The sequence below is a fragment of the Poecilia reticulata genome, linkage group LG6 (assembly GCF_000633615.1).
Source record: "Poecilia reticulata strain Guanapo linkage group LG6, Guppy_female_1.0+MT, whole genome shotgun sequence".
In the NCBI taxonomy this organism is placed as follows: domain Eukaryota; kingdom Metazoa; phylum Chordata; class Actinopteri; order Cyprinodontiformes; family Poeciliidae; genus Poecilia; species Poecilia reticulata.
Window position 1 is genome coordinate 27,269,539 of NC_024336.1, and position 19,751 is coordinate 27,289,289.

Here is a 19,751-nt window from a genome sequence, read left to right on the forward strand (position 1 = left end):
TGATGGTGTCATGAACCCCTCGTCAAATTAAGCGTTAGCAATTTCTGCTCCTGGAACTAGCCAATCAGTGTTTGCGTTGTAGAAACGCCCTCTTTACGTCTACCCATCGCCTCGCCTTGCTGCTGTGATCGTCATGATTATAAAACCACAAACTTTTCCTCCACTCATGATCACACCAGTATGACCCCAAGCATGTGGACGCTCCTCCTTCTGTGTGTCCCGTTGGGGGTGTTGGGGTCAGAGGGCGCCCAGCCCGCGGACGGCCAGCAGCTCCAGACCCTGAACTGCCCGCCCTGTGAGCGGATCCACTGCTCCTCCAGGCGGGCACTGAGGCTCCAATGCAAAGGCGGCGTGACGACGGGCGTCTGCGGCTGCTGTCCCGTGTGCGCCCGGACAGAGGGGGAGAGCTGCGGCGGGAACTGGGACTACCTGGGGAAGTGTGATGAGGGGCTGGTGTGTGTTTCTGAGGAGGCTGCGGCTGATAAACCAAACGCAGAAACTAAAGGCATCTGTAAGGCAGGTGAGCTCAACATGGAAACTCTTTAATATTTAATCAAAATATATATATATATAAAAAAACAGGTTCAACTGTATTGATTTAGCTTTATTCTAGTTCACAATAAATCATTTAATCGCATAATAAATTACAACAAGCTCAAAACTTTCAACTTGCATCATTTATGGTTTCTACCAAAATCTGGATGGTAAAAGTCTCCAGTCTGGTGTTTTGGTCTCAACTGGGTCGTTTTTTCAGGGACAACTTTGTTTACAGACAGTTTATAGTTTTATTTGTTGTGTCTGGTGTTTGGTTTATTTATTTTGGATATTTAAAGTATTTTCCAGTTTCAGTGTTAAATGTTTAAGAATTTAAAGTTTTAATATCTGAGAATGTGTTCTTGCATTATGATGCCGTTAACTTTATTTTACATAAAAATTGTCTCAAAACAACAATATTATAATATTATTGCTAATGGCAATACCTTCTGGGACAATTTATCATCCGGCAAAATTTGTTATTTTGTAATTTTGTTTTACATGCATTTCAGCAGAGCTGAGCGGAAAAATCCAAAATATCAATAATATCGATATCAAGTCGGTATCAGTATCAGATCAATAGTGTGATGGATCAATACTTTAGTCTCAGATTCTTTCTTGAAATTTTGTTTTATTTTTGCATTATAGCTCCTCAACTTTACTTGAACAAAAATGCTGCAATGTGGTTAAAGTGTTTAGTAGAAACTTTGTCTAAATTCTGTGCTGTTTGATAAAAATAATAATTGAAAAGGAAAACCACCAAAACACATAAATATCAGAAGTTTGATAATAATAAGTATTGGTAGTGACCCAGTATTTACTTGATATCGGATCAGTACCAAAATATGCACACTTCTACTTCTGCTGCCCCCCAATTAAAACAAGAGTTTATCTCAGATGGAAATGGATAGAAACAGTAGAAACAGAAATATGGCGCCATTCTGCTGCACACTCTGATGCATTTGATCTCTGGTAGGGTTTGCAATGGGATCGGAGCCAATATGGTAAACCGCGTTTAAGAGCTGTGAAGACTGATAGCGCGGCCAACGGTTCCTTTGATCCAAAAGGTTTCCGCTCACATAATTGTCCCTCTTATCTGTCCATGATGAAAAGAAGTGTCACCACCACTGATACGGCCTGATGTCAGGCATCCTGCGAGAGGCGCTTTTCATGTTTGGCTCTACAGAACCCAACAGATTATTAATATTTTATTTTTTTCAGTGATTGAAACCCTCAACCCAGAGAGCTGCAGCCCAGATTGCACCAAGGAGTTCTGTCAGGCCAATCCTTCTGCAATCTGCTCCGCCAGGTGACCACACAAAAATCCACATTAACTCCTTATTTATCGTCAGGTTTCTGGTTTAAAACCGTTTTCCTAATTCCTGTTTCTGCAGGTTTGCATCTCTGGACAAGAAGGAATGTCAGGGCTCCTGCCAGCACACTACCTGCTCAAGCTGCGTCGTGCTGAAGCGTCCGTCCTGCCCCCAAAGCTGCGCCGCGTCCGATTCCGCCTGCCTGCACCGCTTCGGCAGGTGTGTGCACAATCACCTGAGAGCTCATCCCGCCTGCAGCAGTGACGTACAGGTGAGTCAACACCAGAACAGCAGCAGCAACCAGGGGTGCACCGATAAATCAGCACCGATTTCCTGAAGTTTGGGAAATCAGTGATCAGAAGATACTTAAATGTGAAGCCGATCTTATCTACACTGCAAAAACACAAAACCTTACCAAGTAATTTTGGTCTAGTTTCTAGAGGAAATATCTTAGTACAATTTAAATAAGAGAAAAAAAATTAACTTTGAGTACCTTTTCAGTAAAATATAGAGGCTTGTTTAAAGTAAATCATTTATTGATGAAAATATACTAGTTTCACTGGCAGATAAATTAACTCATAACATGGGACATTGTTATAATTAATTTATAACAATGTCTTGTTATAAGTGAAATAATCTGCCAATGGAACAAGTGTATTTTTATCAATAATAAGGAATTATTTACTTTAAACAAGCGTCTACATCTTACTGAAAAGTTACTCGAAGTTAGTTTTTCTCTTATTTAAATTGTACTAAGATATTTCCTCCAGAAACTAGACCAAAATTACTTGGTAAGGTTTTGTGTTTTTGCAGTGTAGATAAGATGTATATTGCAGTTAACCATAGTCACCCAACTGTTATCAACTGAGCAACTTTCTTGCAATACTTAGCAACATTTAGCACATTTAGCCTGTTAAGTTTTTGGTAGAAAAACAATAAATCATGCAAATAGAAATTATTCTGCTTGTTTTAATTTATCATGTGATCAATTGATTAATTGATTAATTGCTTAATGCGACAGGCCTAACTGGTCATCAGTGATCTGCCAGAAAACTGCAATCGGTGCACCCCAAGCAACAACATAAACCTGTATTTAATTATTGTTTTATTAAAACATGCCTGTTGTGCTTTATTCTCTACAGAACCACACCGAGGGGATTTTAGTGTGTTTGGTGCCGGACTGTTTACACCCGAACCCACGTCTGTAAACCCACAAAACACGAGGATTTGATGGAAACCACAGGATAATGTAGCAAAATGGGAAAAATGGCAGCTATTTTCCTAATGTCGGTAGCTTGAAGAAAATACTTTATGCGATATTATTTTATGATGTAAGCTGTAAATATGTAATCTGGCAGTTTGTAAAATAAACTTTGTGTAAATTTCTTCTAAATAAACATCCAAGAGACACTCAGCTGTCTGGTTTAATTGGTCATCCTGGATTTACAGTATTCAGAGTTTGACTTCCTGTTTACCCTTTGTGTTACATGTTGAAAATGCAGTTCGATAAACTTCAATGACTTTCAGAGAGGTTTGTGGAATCAACTTACGTACTCCTTCTATGGTTACCTAGCAACTCACTCATTCTATGGTTACCTAGTAACTCACTCATTCTATGGTTACCTAGCAACAACCTGCTGAGAAACTTGCCCAGTTGTGCCTCATGACTGCTTAAAAATAAACAGCGGGGTGTGAAAAAAGAGGAAAATCTGTCACCAATTTAGCAGTATTTTAGATATTTATAACAAAAAAATCAATATTGATATTGACTGATATGAAATGCTTTTATCAATTGTGATGTGTTTTTCAACCCTATGTACTATGTTAATGGAGTCTAATTATCTAAACCTGGATTTTGTTTTTAAATAAAAATGTAAAGCATACACTTTAAGTTTGTGCAAAGTTTGTGCATACCAATACTAGGCCTGTCACAATAAACAATAAAACAATTAATCGGATGATCAATTAAAAGAAACTCAGTCATTTTAATTTGCTTGATTTACAGTTTTTCTCACGTCTCTCTCTTCTTTACCAAAACCTGAATGATAAAAGTCTTCAGACTTGTGCTTTGGTCTCAACTGTCTCTTTTTGGTCAGATAAGTTTGCTTACAGAGACTTCATGATTCATTTTATTCATTGTTTCTTTTGTTTTCTTTATTTATTTTGGGTATTTCAAATGTCTTCCAGTTCCAGTGTTTAAATATTCATTAGAATTTAAAATTGATTGATCTTTGAGAATGCCATTATTACTATTATGTTACTTGAAAATGATCTTAAAACAACAATATTATGGTTTATTGCAATAATTTCAGGGACAATTTATCATCTAGCAAAATTTGTTATTGTGACAGGCCTAAAAAATACAACCAGTTTATTGCAAAATTTAGATTTTGTTTGCTGAATTGTAAAGGATAAGTTGCATAAGGACTTTTTATTTATATCAAAAACTTGCCTTTTAAATATCTTAAAGTCACACGGTTATAGCAATAACAGGGTTTTCTAAGGCTTTTACAGTCAGATAAATGGAACAATATGAATAAAGACATTTTGTGTAATTATGACAAAATAGAAATACAACCCGGTTACACTATTCTTTCTGGATCCTCTATCCACTATAAGTAATTTTACTGAGTGGTAAATGAGCATATTTCAACAAAAAATTCACCAGACACACCTGCAGTTTTTTTAAAAGCTTCACAAGTTTTATATTGAAGGAACCAGATTTGGACAAATGATTCTTTTGTTTGTTTGCAATTGTCTTATTGATATGAGTTGTTTTCATTTTGGTTTTTAAAATACAAAATTTTCTACATATCTTTATATTTTGGTCTGTCTGATGATGTAACTTTCAAACAATATATACATCAGTTATTCAGTTATTCAATACTTGAGTAACCTTTTTACCAAATACTTTTTTTTACTCTTATTTGAACAATTTTTTTACTTTTACTTGAGTAAAAATATGTTATAGTACTCTCACTTGGGTACAATTTTTGATTACTCTGCCCCTGCTAACCATAATAATCTGATATATTGTGTCGCAAACAAGCAGAAGAGGGACATCTACACCCTCGCTTCTGCTTCCTTTGTTTCCAAAGACAAGTGAACCTTGAATAAATGGAGAATTAAAACTTAAAGAGTCAAACTGTAACGATGTTGTGCAGGTTTAGAAACAAACTAAAGTAAATCGATTGATCTAGCGTTTCCCATTGTGTTTTAGTCAGTTATATTTCAGATCAAAAGCAAGTCCCCTCTACCATGACTACCCCCCTCACAGGTTGTAGTTATTGAATAACAGATGGTTTATGAGGCAGCAATAATGAGGAAAGGGACTGAAGTGTGGACCAACAATGGGTTTTTGTTCTCTGGCCTTCAAAAGTGAGCAGCTTCTGCAGGAGAGAGGAAGTTTTATCTGAAGGATTTCGCAAGAAGGAATTAGTTTTAAAGCCAAAACAAAGACATGCATTTGCTTTCATCTTCATTTAACTGGGCACACACTTTCATCTGTTGATTTCATATTATCATCCAGTATTTACTAGGGATTTAAAAAAAAAAAAAAAGCCAGGAAATGAGAAGTCAACAAAACAGGTTGGTTTTTTAACCCAGATTTATCTTATAATTGTTTGCAGAAACCAGCTTTTTTTTTTTCTTTATCTAGCTGATTAGCTTCTGTTAATGCGTATCATTTTATCAGCTATTAGGGCGAAGAGACCTGCCATCAAAGCGGGCCGCCTCCGATATCAATCCCACTTATCAGTCTCACTTTTTTTACTGACACAAAACACCTGATAGCGCAGCACCGTCTGTCTGCCATCTGTAAGTAATGAGTGACCCATGTTAGCATTTGAACGCAACACAAAACCAGACAATACAGTTTCACCGACTCAAACTTAAGACTTTTTAAGGCCTTCATAAATCATTATGAATGAAATATAAGACTTTTATCGCAACAAATGTACAATATATGTACATATAATTAAATGTATATATTTTAAATTTACACTTACCCATGAGAGATGCAAAATAATTCAGCTAGCTAGCTAGCAAGGACATATTAGCGGGTGTAGCAACCGTCTTCGATCGCTACGAAGATGTGCGCGTGACAGAAAAGTCCCGCGAAAAAATAAAAATCAATTACGTCACCCTCCTTTTTTTTTTTTTTTTTACAAAAGTTTTTAAAAAAGAAATCAATTACGTCACCCTCCTTTTTTTTTTTTAACAAAAGTTAAATAAAAGAAGACTAGCCATTATTTTAGAAAGGCGACGATATGCGAGATTTACGACGGAGTATAGTTACACTGAGTAAAAATAAAAAGCAAAAATTACCAGAATAAAATTCCAAAACTATGAGAAAGTGATACTTTTATGAGAATAAAGTCGTACGATAATAAAGTCAAAATAATACAAGAACATATTCATAATAATGAGAAAAAAGTGACGCAGAGGAGTCATATTCCATATATAACTATTTAGAGAAGCAATTATCGATTATTTTGAGAATAAAATCAAAATGATAGAATAAAGTCATAATATAATGAAAAGAGTCATGTAGAAAGTCATAATTTTAGAAAAAATACGATTTTATTGACATTCTCATGACTTTATTCTCATAATTTTATATATTTTTTAATTTTCTTAGCATGATATTGTATAAGACCTCTGAACAACGTATTTAAATAAATTTTTAAAAATAATAATTTAAGACATTTTAAGGCCCTAATTTTATATAAAATTTCAAGGATACGGTGACGCCGTGTAATAAAAAATCTACCAACCATGTCCTTACTCAGACTTCAGAATAATTTAGCAATCTTTAAACGTCTTTTTGTTCTATACAAATGTCCATTTTTGCAGCAATTTGACAAATATAGAAGCAACACCATCCAAACTTAGTCTATGCAATGTTTTTATTGAAGATAAATGCAAATGTCCAGTTTTCAAGTTTCAAAATAGAATCTTTAAATTATTCATTAAACCACAGAAATTACAGTTAAAACATTGCAGACCTTTATTAAAATACAGAGCAGCCTCAACAGGATTAATACAGAACAGGGTGCTCTAACTGTGATTTAAAAGATCCTGGTTAACAGTAAACAAGAGCATTTTTACAGTAGAGGAGTAGAGTTAAAGGTGTATAAAACATAATCAAAGCTCAGGTCTGCATCTCGGCATCTGATCAGAAAAGGCACTGCAGATAATAAGCAGCTGGGGCTTCCCTAATGCTGTCCCGTCACCTGAATAGTCTGTTCCAGAAAGATACGAACGAGGTGGAGTTAAAGGCACCGATGAAAATGAGGAGCAGGAGATAGAGACTCATCATGATGGCAAAATGGTGTCTGAGGAGCCACGACCTGCTGCGGGTATGCCTGACGTAAAACAAACAAGAAACAGCAGTGAATGACGTCTCACTCTATTCATTTTGATTATTTCAGATGAGTTAAAGTAGATTTCTGCACATCTTACTGGAAATGAGACCTGAACCTCTTACCTGGCCAGGTGTTTCCCCTGAGAATACACAAGCAGATACTTGACTCGTAGAAGCTGATTGTTGGTGACTATAAAGTATTTCTGCGGAACGTCGCCCCCTTCGCTGTTCTTGGCTCGTGAGCGCTGCCTGTCGATGGCATCAGAATCTGAAATGGCAAACAAATAGCAAGCAGCCATTAGCAAAGTTACTGCTGCTTGAACTGTTGTTAACTGCAAATGTGCAGACATGACCTGCTGGGCCGGTCTGCTGGTCAAACCTTTCAGAGGAAAGCAAAAAAGGACAGTGGTTGATTTTTAGACCTTTGCTGGGGTAGATAAATAAGATCAGGGGAGAAGATAAACTTCACATCTAAATATCGGCTGATCATCAATCTCACAAAATGAAGGAAATCAGCACTGATAAATCGGCTGGCCGATAAATCGGTGTACCCCTGGTTACTGCGATAAACGATAATATTGCTGTTTTGAGAAAATTTTCAAGCGCAGCTGAAAAACTACGCTCTGGATGACCAATGATCTTTGAGAACACATTCTTAAAGATCAATAAACTTTAATTTGTAATGAACATTTAACACCGGAACTGGAAGACATTTTAAATATCCAAAAGAAATAAATAAAAGAAATGAAGCAACAAATGAAGTCTCTGTACACAAAACTGTCCCTCAAAAAAATGCTTAGTCGAGTCTAATGCGTCAGACTGAAGCTTATTGTCATCCAGTTTTTGGTAGAGAAAAGAGAAAAGCAACAAATCATGCAAAAGAAAATGATCAAGCGTGTTTTAATTTATCACACTATCAATTGATGTATTGTTTGCTGCAACAGGCTTAGCTAACAGTAAGTCAAGCAGCAGCTTTTCATGATTTAATCCATGTGATGTTTTGGGAGTCACACAGCTAGACGCACCTTTTTTCTTCACTTGGCATTTAACGTCTGGATGGTCGATGATTTCACACAAGGCAACACAGCTGAGCTGAGGACCCAGGATGCTCTCACGCCAGCCGCTGCTGTGGGGACTGTAGAGGACGGCCATGCTGAGGTCGCTGGTGAGGTACGTCCCCTCGCCGAACACAGAGTTCTGCACGCATCACATCAGGTAGCACTTCAGAAAAAAATTGTTTCATAAGAGAAATGTGTGGGACTGTAGTAATCTATCGATTATTCTGATGATTAATTGAGTTAATTTTCCCCTTCTAGTTGCTACTTAAGCTTGTAAAATAAAGATGAGAAAATTAACTAATCAGTTCTTTCTTTTAATAAGAAAATATAATACAATTAAAAAATACCACTTTTGAAGTATGATTTTTTTAAGTGAGAAATAAAACGTTTCACATTAACTTTTGAAAATTTAAAAAGTGTTTAATTGAAACATTAAACACTGACTTTTATGTAAAATTTCCCTTTGATTCTAGTTTATGATGGTGTATAAAGGCCTTTAGTATAGAGGAGTACATTTCCAGAAAAAATATTAGAAATTTTTAGATTAAGCTAAAAAATTTGAGAACTTTCTGTGTTTGAAAAGTTGAAAGTTTGCTAGAAAAAAAAGTTACAAAATTTGGAGATTCACCTAAAAAAATTCCTACAAAAATTAAGAAAATTTTTGAGCTTGAAAAGTTGAAAATTCGCCAGATAATTTTTTTTCCATAAAGTTCAGAAATTTCAGAATAAAAAATTCAGAAATTTCCAAGATTTTTGTAGAAAATTTCTGAGATTTTTAAGCAAATTCAAACTTTGAAATTTCCTTATTTTTAGCAGAAAATTTCTGAAATTTTTTGACAGAAATTTACTCCATTACTACTTTTTTTCTATTCATCGACAACTCATTTGTGGGAAAAATAATCCTCCTGCCATCATTGCGCTAAACAGCAAATCATAATTTAACAAATTCTATAAAACTGTAATCTTTCGATGAATTGTTGCATTCCTAGACGTGTGTAGTATTTTTTTATTTTTAAAGCTCAGACCCTGTTGAGGTGACAGTGCAGCCCGTTGTGAATGATTGAATGAAAGTTTTCCAAGCGGCTCCCGTGGAATGCGTAGAAAACTTCTCGTCCTTCTCTCATCTTCTCAAACCGGGTGTTAAAGTGATCAGGGTACTCCAGCTCAAACAGGAAGTCCGGTACCGGTGCAGAAACCCCCTCGCTTTCTGTCAGCTTGCAGAGTTTGGCATACTAAAGATCAAATATAACACAGGATGAATACAAGTGGGAAAATAGAATATGATGCGTGTTTATGTGTAATTACAGCCCTGTACCTCATCTTTTTGCAGGGTCTTCACAGCGAAGCTCTTCGAGGAAAGAATCCAGTGTACGAGGGCCAGATGATGATCTCCTTCTCTGGGCCTTAACCGCACCAAATCTCTCACACCAGGCAGAGAGTTCACATCTGCCAACTGAAGAACAAAACAAACATTCTTTAGCATATTAACACAAAAGCTCAAAACGTGGCCGTGGCAGCTGGAGTGGCACTTCCGGTGTCACCTGCCCCGGCTGCCGGTGGACCTGCTGCAGCTCAGTAGAGGCAGCTTCCAGCTTTGGTGACATATGCCACGGCTTCTGTGTCAGATTGAATACTGAATATGAATAACGGGATTTAGAATAAATAAAAATAAAAATAGAATGCATATAAATAAAAAAGCTGTGGCATTTGGCACCAAATCAGTGGCAGCTGTATGTATATGTATATATTCTGGGTTTTTTAAAATATTTATTTGTTTGAAATAAAATGATTCATGCTCATATTCTATATTCAACATGACACAGAAGCCGTGACATGTCACTGAAGCTGGATGCTGCCACTACTAAGCTGTGGCAGGTGACACCAGAAGTGCCACTACTTTTTCTTCACTTAATAAAATTACTGAAATTAGTAGTTTAGTGTTATTTTATTAGCGTAGCACTATGCTGCATAATAATAATAATAATAATACATTTTATTTCAAAGGCACCTTTCTGGCACTCAAGGACACCGTACAAGAGTAAAAAATAGTGACAGAAACAAATAAAATATAACAATTAAAAATAGATAGAAATAAATAAAAAATACTGTAAAATATCAATTATTAAGGTAGGGGTGCAGATGATAGTGCAATAAACCGTTGTACATTTTACCTAGATGGTACATACATACGTTGCTTCAATGTGCAAAAACAAAACAGTTTCTTTAAAGTTGCTTGGTATTCATGTGCAACGAGACTGACAGACAAAAATAGCAACATTAGTAGCACATTACTGCCACCAAGTGTTTGCATAAAGTACCATCCTCTATAATGTGTGAAGGTATTCCTAATGTAAATAAACTGAAATTGCAGCATGTAAAATTAGATCCCATTAATTAATGGATTAAAAAATGTATGAATTTATTTATGGCAGTATTAACTTTTTCTGTTTTTCTGGTAGTAACTACATTTACGCAATTACATTTACTTGAGTAACTTTTTGGAAATAATTAACCTAGTATTTTTTACTACACTGTACTTTTTACTCTTACTTGAGTACAATTTTTGGGTAGATACATTTTTTAAAGATGCATGTTAACATTTAGGACAAACCAGCAACTACATGAGCGTTTCATTGTTTGTAAAGCTCTTACCAGGCCCTCAAAGTCCTTAATGTCACCACTTATGTAGCGAGGAGGGAAGGGTCTGAGCAAAGAGTCCCTCTTGTAGCTCTGTGCAGCAGCCACAAACAGGCTGCAGCGTAGGTCCGCTGCTACCGGGTCTCTGTGCAGACAGGAGCTCACCAGCTCTCTGACAGCCTCAGGTGGCAGAGGTGGCTGCATTCCCAGCACTGAACAAACACAGGTAATAAGATTCAAACAGGTTTACGCCAAAACAAATGTTCTGTTTTTGTGCACTTTATGTTCAATTTTAGGACCCACATTTAAATTCAGCGTTGTAACTTAGTCAAAAGTGTCAAAGTTAAATTAATTAGGCCGCATTTGTTAACTTTTTCCCTGCTTTTCCTTTAAGAATTTAAAAGGGAAGTCGTTTCTGCAAGGGTTACTAAACTTTACAATACACCTAGTTCACTAGATCACCTTTATTGAGGTTTAAATAAACTTGTATTCTCAACTTCAAGATCAAACTTGACATATCAATGAAAACGGAAGCCCACTTATTAAACAATAACATTTAAATTCCGCATTTTTTGTTTTTGTTTTATGACTGTGAGCCTTTAAACTACAGGCTAGTTGCTGTAGGGAAGCTAGCTGGCTACGACATAAATATCTTCCACAGCGTATCGATATCTATGACAAATATGAAACATCTAACTCCTGTGTGTTAATTGAAATGTTTAACAATGAGTCACTGTGTGGTTAAAAAGCGATATTTCTCATTAATAACTGATCTTACCTGGCTTAAGTCTTCCTCAACTCATAGCACTACAGTACAGGAAAAGCTAACACAATGTTAGCTTGATTTCTGCTGCATTCAAGTGCAGTATGAACTTTGTGTGTCAGAATTTCACGTTATGAATGAGAGGAAAAATACAACCACAAAATAAAAATAAGTATTTGTAAAGAAGCTAATTTGTGTATAAAACTGCGTTATCTATTCATCACTAAACCCGAATATAGAGATACATAGTAAAATCGGCCGAACATTTTAGATTTTTCAACCGTTTCCATGGTACCAAGGCAGCTGACAGTGGCAGATACGAAGATACGCGAAAGCAGCACATATAATACAATAATGAAACATATTTCCTTCTACCTGATTTGGTAATATGTTTTCTTTTCCCCTTAATCTTCAAAATTATTTTTGTTGTGTCCTCTTACTTGCTATTCAAAAACCTCAAAATTAATAATTTGCATAATATGATGACCTCTGACGAAGAACCCAATTTTTATTTTAATATTTGTCAGACATTTTAATTTACTAGATAATAATATTCTTCTCTGTCAATTTACTTTGTCATTTTGAGAACTTACAACTGCACAATAACTAGGTGGCAAATATAAACAGTGTGATAAAATGTTAGCTGGGTCCTTGCTGGGAACATTTCAGTCTACATTTATGTCATAAATTAGAAGTGCCTTTAGAATTTACAGTGTAGGAGTCAATTTATACTGATAATTACATTCATATAACGTCATCATTTAGAATCCCAAATTAACCAGACATATGAACATTTTGACCTTGTACTCCTTTTTCCACTTGTATTTACAAATTTGAAAACTTCAAAATTATTTTCCTCTTATATTTGTTTGGAAGCAGCTTGTTCTGGCTTTTTCAGGTTTGAATACATTTGATGTCGATGCCATATTTGTTATATGTTGTTAATAAATAAATAAATAAAATAAATAAATAAATAAATAAATAAATAAATAAATAAATAAATAATTTTATTTAATTTATTTTTTTTAAAGAAGAAGTAGCTTCCGGATTGGTAGCCAATCAGAGCAGATTCTTGTTTTCGACATTATGGATGAAATCTAAAAGGGGCGGGGCTTGGGTGAACATTCCTCCTTTCTGATTGGTCATGTGGGCCGCAGCAAATCCCGTCTCATCGGGGTACAACGCAGGGGAGGGAGGGGAGTTTATTCGTTAAAAAAAAAAGAAAGAAAAAGACCACACGTCACGTGACCACTCCTGACTCCCAGCCCCATCATTTGAGGAATAACGGCCTCCATACATCCTATATATGTTTTTCTAAACAGCAAATTCCTCCTTTCAGCAGCGCGTATTATCGTAGGGAGGAAAAAGAATCATAGGATGCAATTTAAAGGAAAAGGAGGATTATAGCATTATTCTTGGATTGTAAACGGGAGGTAAGGCGTTTTAAATCAATGCATTTTCATTCATTAGACATCTAGCTTACAGGGAGGGCGGAAGGAAGAACAGTTTGATGAGATGAAGCGGATTGTGGCTGCTGAGTGAAAACCCTGGAGATGTGTAGGCAGTTTACTGCTGGAGCTGCGCTTCGTCTGGATGATGAGGACGAAGAAGAAGAAGCAGCATCAGTAGCATCACCGAGGCACCGTGACTCACACAGGCTGAAGGACGCTCCTGTATCCGCTGTGATCACGATGCACCGCGTCCTGCTGCTGCATCACCGCCACCCGCTGAAATATTTGACATTTTACATCATTATGGCAAAAAAAAAATTAAATAAAAATCACCATCATTCAGGACGTTTTGTGACGGATTAAGCTGTTTATCTATCGGGGATGAATGTGTCCTTCATACTTGAATCACATGCACAGTCAACGATGGTTACTAAGAGTAAAATGATGCAAGAGGGGTTAATTATAACCATTTATATGAAGCTTATCAGTCATCTGTGATATAGTGTAATAATGTAATATAGTGGATTCTATACGTTCCTATTCTGGTGTTTGTGCATTTAAAGCATAAACAAGGCCATACTGTGCCTTACATTCAGCTAAACATAGCTGTAATGTCCGCAAAATGTATCTCTGTTTCTGCAGTTTTGGTCAAAAATTGTACCCAAGTAAGAGTAGTACTACTTCAACATACTTTTACTCAACTAAATGTACAAAGTAGCCATTCAAGAAGTTACTGTACGAGTAAAAAAAGTATTTGGTAAAAAGTCTACTCATGTGCTGAGTAGCTGATCAAATGATCAGTCATTTAATATTTAAAATTGTGTAAATCACACAGACCAACATGAGTGGAAATGTTGGTATTTTAAGGATCAAAGTGACAATAATTCATATAAGTAGCAGAAATAACCAAATCTGATTTGGAATTTTTTTTAGATTACTTTCTTTCAATATAAAACTTATGAAACTTTAAGAAAAACTGCAGGTGTGTGTCTGTGACTGGTGAATTTTTGGATAAAGCATCTTTGTTTTTCATTCAGGGTAGAAAATCCAGAAATCTTACTCAAGTTAGAGAAGAAATACTTGATAATAAAATTATTTAAGTAAAAATAAAACGTACAGCGTAGTAAAAATACTCTTAAAAGTATTTTTTCCCCAAAATGTTACTCATGTAAATATAATTGAATAAATATAACTAGTTAATACACAACTCTGCATTTCTGTATATTCAGACAGAAATAAAGCTAAATGTTGGATGGATGCTTTCAGTCAGTTTAGTGCCGTTTTCTTTTCCTTTATGTTTTTTTGCAGAAAAATCATTGCAATAACAAAAATTTTGATGGACAGGAAAGAAGTGGTGGCCTCTGTAGTCTTGGTGATGTTAATGCAGCTCTTCTTCTACAGTTTTAGTTCTGTCGGCCGCTCAGATTGAAGTTTCTGCATCTGTTTGAAAAGTGGAGGAAAACACTGAACAGTGATCATGGCTGGTAAGCTTTACCACTTTTGAGTCACTCAGATAGACGAAGCGTTTCCCATTTATTTAAAGAAATAAATGGGATTCGTTCATTCATTAGTGATTCATTCTTACTTTTCCTGTGTTTGCCAGAAAACAACTTCCCTCCCTTGCCAAGATTCATCCCCCTCAAGCCATGTTTTTACCAGGACTTCAATGAAATCCCAGAACAACGGCGCTCCATGTGCAAGAGGCTCTACTACCTCTGGATCTGTGAGTGAACCTGCATGGGAAGAATAGTGAATATTATCCATGTTGTTTACAAAAGCATCAGTTTGCTTGCCTTCAGGTCAATCACAAAGCTAAACTGTATTATGGTTGTTTGCTTATGCCATATCAATTATTTACCAAAAATTACATTTATATATTAAAAAAAGTAGCAACTTAAATGATTAAATAGGCTAAGTGACATATTTTCTGTTCCTTTATTTTTTTTGACTAAAAAAGATAAAATAAGAAATTGGAGGAATTTGTTAAGATGACAATTAAAAAAGATTTGTTGTTTGGTTTTAAAGGGGACCTTTTATGAGAAATTCACATTTTGCATGTTTTCTTTTTTTTGTACTTCCATTTGTATTTCTACTGCTTCTAAAAAACAGTCCGAGTGCTGTGGAAAATGAACTGTTTCAAAAATGTTCTGAATATAAAGTCACAAAACTGCCCGTTACCTAGCAACCCTAGCCAAGCCCAGCCGGCACCTAGCAACCCCAGCCAAGCCCAGCCCGTTACCTAGCAACCCCAGCTGAGTTCCAACATGTTTGGACATCTCCAAAAATGTGTTACTTAAAATTGAAAAGAGAAAGAACATTTTATGTTTTTACAGATCAGAATAAAATAAAGTCTGGACTTTATCAGGTTCTAAAATCCGACAAATCTGACCTCAGTTGTCCAAAATTCACAATATGGTCCAACCTGAAAAAGGTCAAGGAAAAATGGAAGTGAAACATACTGTTCTGAGATTGTTGAGACATTCTGATCCAACCCACCTTATCACAACAATGTCTCCTTGTGTTCATGACCCAATTTCACCAAAGCTGTTAGACAGTTGGCCCACATCTGACTCTAGTGTGCTTTGGTATTCAGAAGACTTCCTGGTCAAGCTTTACCAGGAGTATATTTGTAAATCCTTCTGCCATATTCCTTTCAAACGTTCTGGCAAACTGTGCTTTTCCTAATTAAATAGCCATTAACTTTAACATTTAAAATGCTCACTGAAGTCTGGAAATTTTAAGACACTCTTGGCTCTTAACTTGCGGTAAATTTACAGCTGCATCCTCTCCAGCGAAGACTAGCAGTTCCAGTTAGCTCAAGTTTTTCCACATCTATTTAACATAAACTCGGAGCAGAGACAGAATGATCCGGAGGGCGTTAAAGGAATCCACAGCGATTAAATTCCTGCTGCACGATGAACCAGCTGACGGGTTTTGCTGCTCTGTGTCTCTGGGATGCTGACAGTGAACAGTGCCACGCTAGCCGTTAACCTGATTGGCTGCCTGGCCTGGATGTGCGGAGGTGGAGGAGCGACCAACTTTGGCATGGCCTTCCTGTGGCTCATACTCTTCACCCCATGTTCCTACGTGTGCTGGTTCAGGCCCATCTACAAGGCATTTAAGTAAGCACGCCTCTCTTTCAGCACGCGTTTTAAACAGTTTCTGCTGAATCATTTATTCTGTCAATCATTGTCTCTCTGCAGGACCGACAGCTCTTTCAACTTCATGGCTTTCTTTTTCGTCTTCATGGCTCAGGTGGTGATAAGTATCATCCAGACTGTTGGCATCCCAGGTTGGGGGGTCTGGTAAGAGCTCTCAGTGTTTAGTTAACTTTTATACTGTACAGTGCTGTGAAAAAGTATTCACTTCAGTACAGATTTCTTCTATTTTCACTTATTTTCTTCTTGTCTCACTTAAATGTTTCAGGTCTTGAAATCTAAGGCAAAAAAAAGCAGTTTTGAAAATATTTAATTTCTTAAATATAACATTTTGGATGTTTTTATAATTCCAACTGATTCCTTCTATAAACAGCACAAGCACTTAAAAAACCCACAATGGCAGTAAATTTATGTTTTTTGGCGTCTGGGAAATGAGTCGATTGTCAAGTCACATTTCATGGGTACTTGTAAAATGTGACCAAATTTCACAGTAACAGCAGATGACCAAGTCTGGTGGAGCTCCTTTAGGGTTGCTAGGTAACGGGCTGGGCTTTGCTGCGGTTGCTAGGTAGCACTTTTGGAAGGTTTTTGAAACAGCTCATTTTCCAGACACTAGAAAACATTAACTGATTACTAAAAAATGGTGAGGTGGTTTTATAAGGACTTGGGCTGTTTTTAGAAGCAGCAGAAATCCAAATGGAAGTACAAAAACTTGCAAAATGTAAATTGTACTTAATATGTCCCCTTTAAATGTTGAATTGTTTTGATAATTGATCCTTCTCAGGTTCTTTTGGGTGTGATGAACAGAGCCATTAAACTGAGTCATTAGATGAAAGCGCTGTTTGTCATGCATGCCATTATTTTACGGTTCTGTCATGTGTGACTCAGGATCTGATTGTGGTTCTCCTCAGCGGCTGGCTGGCCACCATCACCTTCTTTAGCACCAACATCGGCTCAGCTGTGGTGATGCTGATTCCCACCATCATGTTCACTGCCGTGGCTGTGCTCTCGTTCGTCGCCCTTACTAAGGTGATCATTACGCTTTCCTCCTGGTGAATCAGGAAGCTCTTTTTGATCCGAGTTGGGCTTTGCCTTTCAGTCACGTTCTTTAAATTTGGTTTATTGCATATTATTTGTGCACAGTTTGTTTTGTTTTCAACAAGAGGTTCAATTTCAGTTTGAGTAGTGATTCATAATTTTTTATTCTTTTATCAGTATGGTTTTTATTACTTATTTCTGAGTCTCTTTCTGTAAAAGATTACATTTTCTTTTTTAATCTTGTATATTTATTGTACAGTTTTGGATTCATTACTGCTGTAATTATATATATTTTTTATTTTAATTTTTTTTACGAAAATTGCCTTCTTTTGAATCTATGCTCTAGTTAACAATATAATCAATTATTAAAGCAGTTAACAATTTTTTAAATCATCGATTAATCAAGATTAATCAATTTAGCCCTACTTAAACGCAAAACGTGTATATATTTTTGTACAGCTATGTTTTAATTACTGCTTTGAATATGTTATATTTTCAGAAAATAATCTTGTTTTGAGTCTATACTCCAGTTAACAATTGCTAAATTAGTTACCAATTTTTTTCAGACATCAAATTTCAGCCGTACTTAGTATAATAGTAATTTATATTTTGTATAATTTTGGCTTAATTACTGCTCTGAGGGTGTTTTTTTTTTCAGCAAATTGTCTTTTTTGTGTCTGTAAACTCCACTTAACGATTAATTGATTACCAAATTACTTAATGAGTTTTTCAACAATCGATTAATCACGATTAATCGGAATAATCGTTTCAGCTCTAGTTTAGGCAGTGATTAATTCTCATGCTCTACTTTTTCCAGGTCCACAACTTCTACCGTGGCAGCGGTGGGAGTCTGGGTAAAGCCCAGGAGGAGTGGGCCACGGGGGCCTGGAAGAACCCACACGTCCAGCAGGCCGCCCAGCAGGCGGCCATGGGAGCTGCACAGGGAGCCATGCAGCAGAACCAGTACTCAGCGGCTCCCACCTACAACTACGACGACCCAATGTAGGACAGACGGGCCGGCCGGAGGAGCGGAGAGGGAGAGCTAAAAAGGGAACAATTATGAACACAACTAAGAATTAGGTGCCCTTCATTTTAACGCAGGACAGGATCATTTTTAGGTAGAAAAATGTAGGGAAAAAGGAGAGAGAAACATACTTTTAAGCAAATTTAAAAGTTTTAGAAAGTTCACTCAGATCAACAAATTGCTGTTATTGTTTTGCTGCTCAGCATGTGTGTTGATTTCCTCCAGTCTGATATGGCTTTAAGAAAACCCCAGAGGTGTTTATTTTATTCATTCAGGTCCCATCATGTGTTGCAGCACTCAAACTCGCAAATTGAAATTTCCTGCTTGATTTTGAATCGTCTTTGTTTTTCTACAAGGAGTAGCAGTTAGTTTCTCAGCTAATACTCATTGGCTAGCATAAAAATATCAAGAGAACTTGTTAGAAAAATCTCTAATTTGAGGACTAGTTTTGGAAAAGTGTAAACATTTATTAGCAGCAGCTAGCTGCTAGCATTTGTATGATATAATGACTCCCTAACTGTTTAATAGCTTCTTAGCTTGCTACTAGCCATTATACAGCTAGCTAGCTAGCGATATAAGCTGGCTAGTTAGCTTATACAGCTAATAAGCTGTATAAGCTGTTAAGCTTATACAGCTATACAGCTTATACAGCTAGCAAGCTGTATAAGCTAACTCGCAGTATAAAAATATATCTGACTCTGTTTGAATGCAACAAAGGTGTTACAATCAGCCCTAATTCTGTTTATTGCATCTTAAAACAGGATTTTAAGGGTACATTTTTCGTAAGTTTTCTAGGAGTCAGTCATTATTCTACCTTCTCATTTTGCTGTTATGCTAGGCTCATCTGCTAGCGATAGCATCAACGCTACAGCTGAAGCTACAGTTTAATCATGAGGGGGTTTTTTTGTCAAATTTTATGAAATGTTAAGTGTGTGACAGATTCAGACAAATATGTTGTCACCTCTGGTAAAGATGTGTTAAAAACCTTGTTATAAATGCATCTGTCATTGCAGCAGAATAATTCCACAAGAGAAAAATTCAATCCAAACTTTATTTTGCATGTATTTATTTGATGTCAAAATAAAAAATGCTAGGAAGTAATTGTTAAATTTCTAACAGGTCAAACAATAGTTGTTGGGCACAAGTCAAGAAAATGATTGAAAATGACAGAAATGATTCAACAATTTTGGGTGGGTTTACACTGCAACCTGAATGACCCAATTCCGATTTTTTTTTTTTTTGACGTAATGTGACTTGTATCCAATCTTTTCATGGCAGTGTAAACAGCACAGGTCGGATTCTTTTTCGAATGCGACCCATATCCGACACGTATGCGATTCAAATGCGACCATAACGTCCTGGCCGCATTCATCCGAACTGAACGTCACTGATTCTCAACAAATCTCACTA

The 19,751-nt window shown here is 36.3% G+C and overlaps 3 protein-coding genes across 3 annotated transcripts; 2 read left to right on the forward strand and 1 right to left on the reverse strand.

The window, feature by feature from the left end:
* Positions 1 to 3,550, forward strand: LOC103466432 (cysteine-rich motor neuron 1 protein). The gene is made up of 4 exons (XM_008411978.2): positions 1 to 520; positions 1,756 to 1,843; positions 1,929 to 2,118; positions 2,990 to 3,550. Exons 1-4 carry the CDS (start codon positions 181 to 183, stop codon positions 3,053 to 3,055), a joined length of 684 nt encoding a protein of 227 aa, XP_008410200.1. The 5' UTR covers positions 1 to 180; the 3' UTR covers positions 3,056 to 3,550.
* A 3,185-nt stretch (positions 3,551 to 6,735) lies between these two features.
* parp16 (poly (ADP-ribose) polymerase family, member 16) lies at positions 6,736 to 11,917 on the reverse strand. Its single transcript, XM_008411977.2, has 7 exons — positions 11,686 to 11,917; positions 10,923 to 11,119; positions 9,586 to 9,723; positions 9,296 to 9,502; positions 8,238 to 8,409; positions 7,336 to 7,480; positions 6,736 to 7,213 (listed from the first exon to the last, which is right to left on the reverse strand). Exons 2-7 carry the CDS (start codon positions 11,109 to 11,111, stop codon positions 7,078 to 7,080), a joined length of 987 nt encoding a protein of 328 aa, XP_008410199.1. The 5' UTR covers positions 11,112 to 11,119; positions 11,686 to 11,917; the 3' UTR covers positions 6,736 to 7,077.
* Positions 11,918 to 12,894: 977 nt separating this feature from the next.
* On the forward strand, positions 12,895 to 19,751 carry scamp5a (secretory carrier membrane protein 5a). Its single transcript, XM_008411976.2, has 7 exons — positions 12,895 to 13,103; positions 14,523 to 14,605; positions 14,725 to 14,844; positions 16,087 to 16,243; positions 16,325 to 16,426; positions 17,191 to 17,308; positions 18,135 to 19,751. The coding sequence occupies exons 2-7, from the start codon at positions 14,599 to 14,601 to the stop codon at positions 18,321 to 18,323; spliced, it is 693 nt and encodes a 230-aa protein (XP_008410198.1). The 5' UTR covers positions 12,895 to 13,103; positions 14,523 to 14,598; the 3' UTR covers positions 18,324 to 19,751.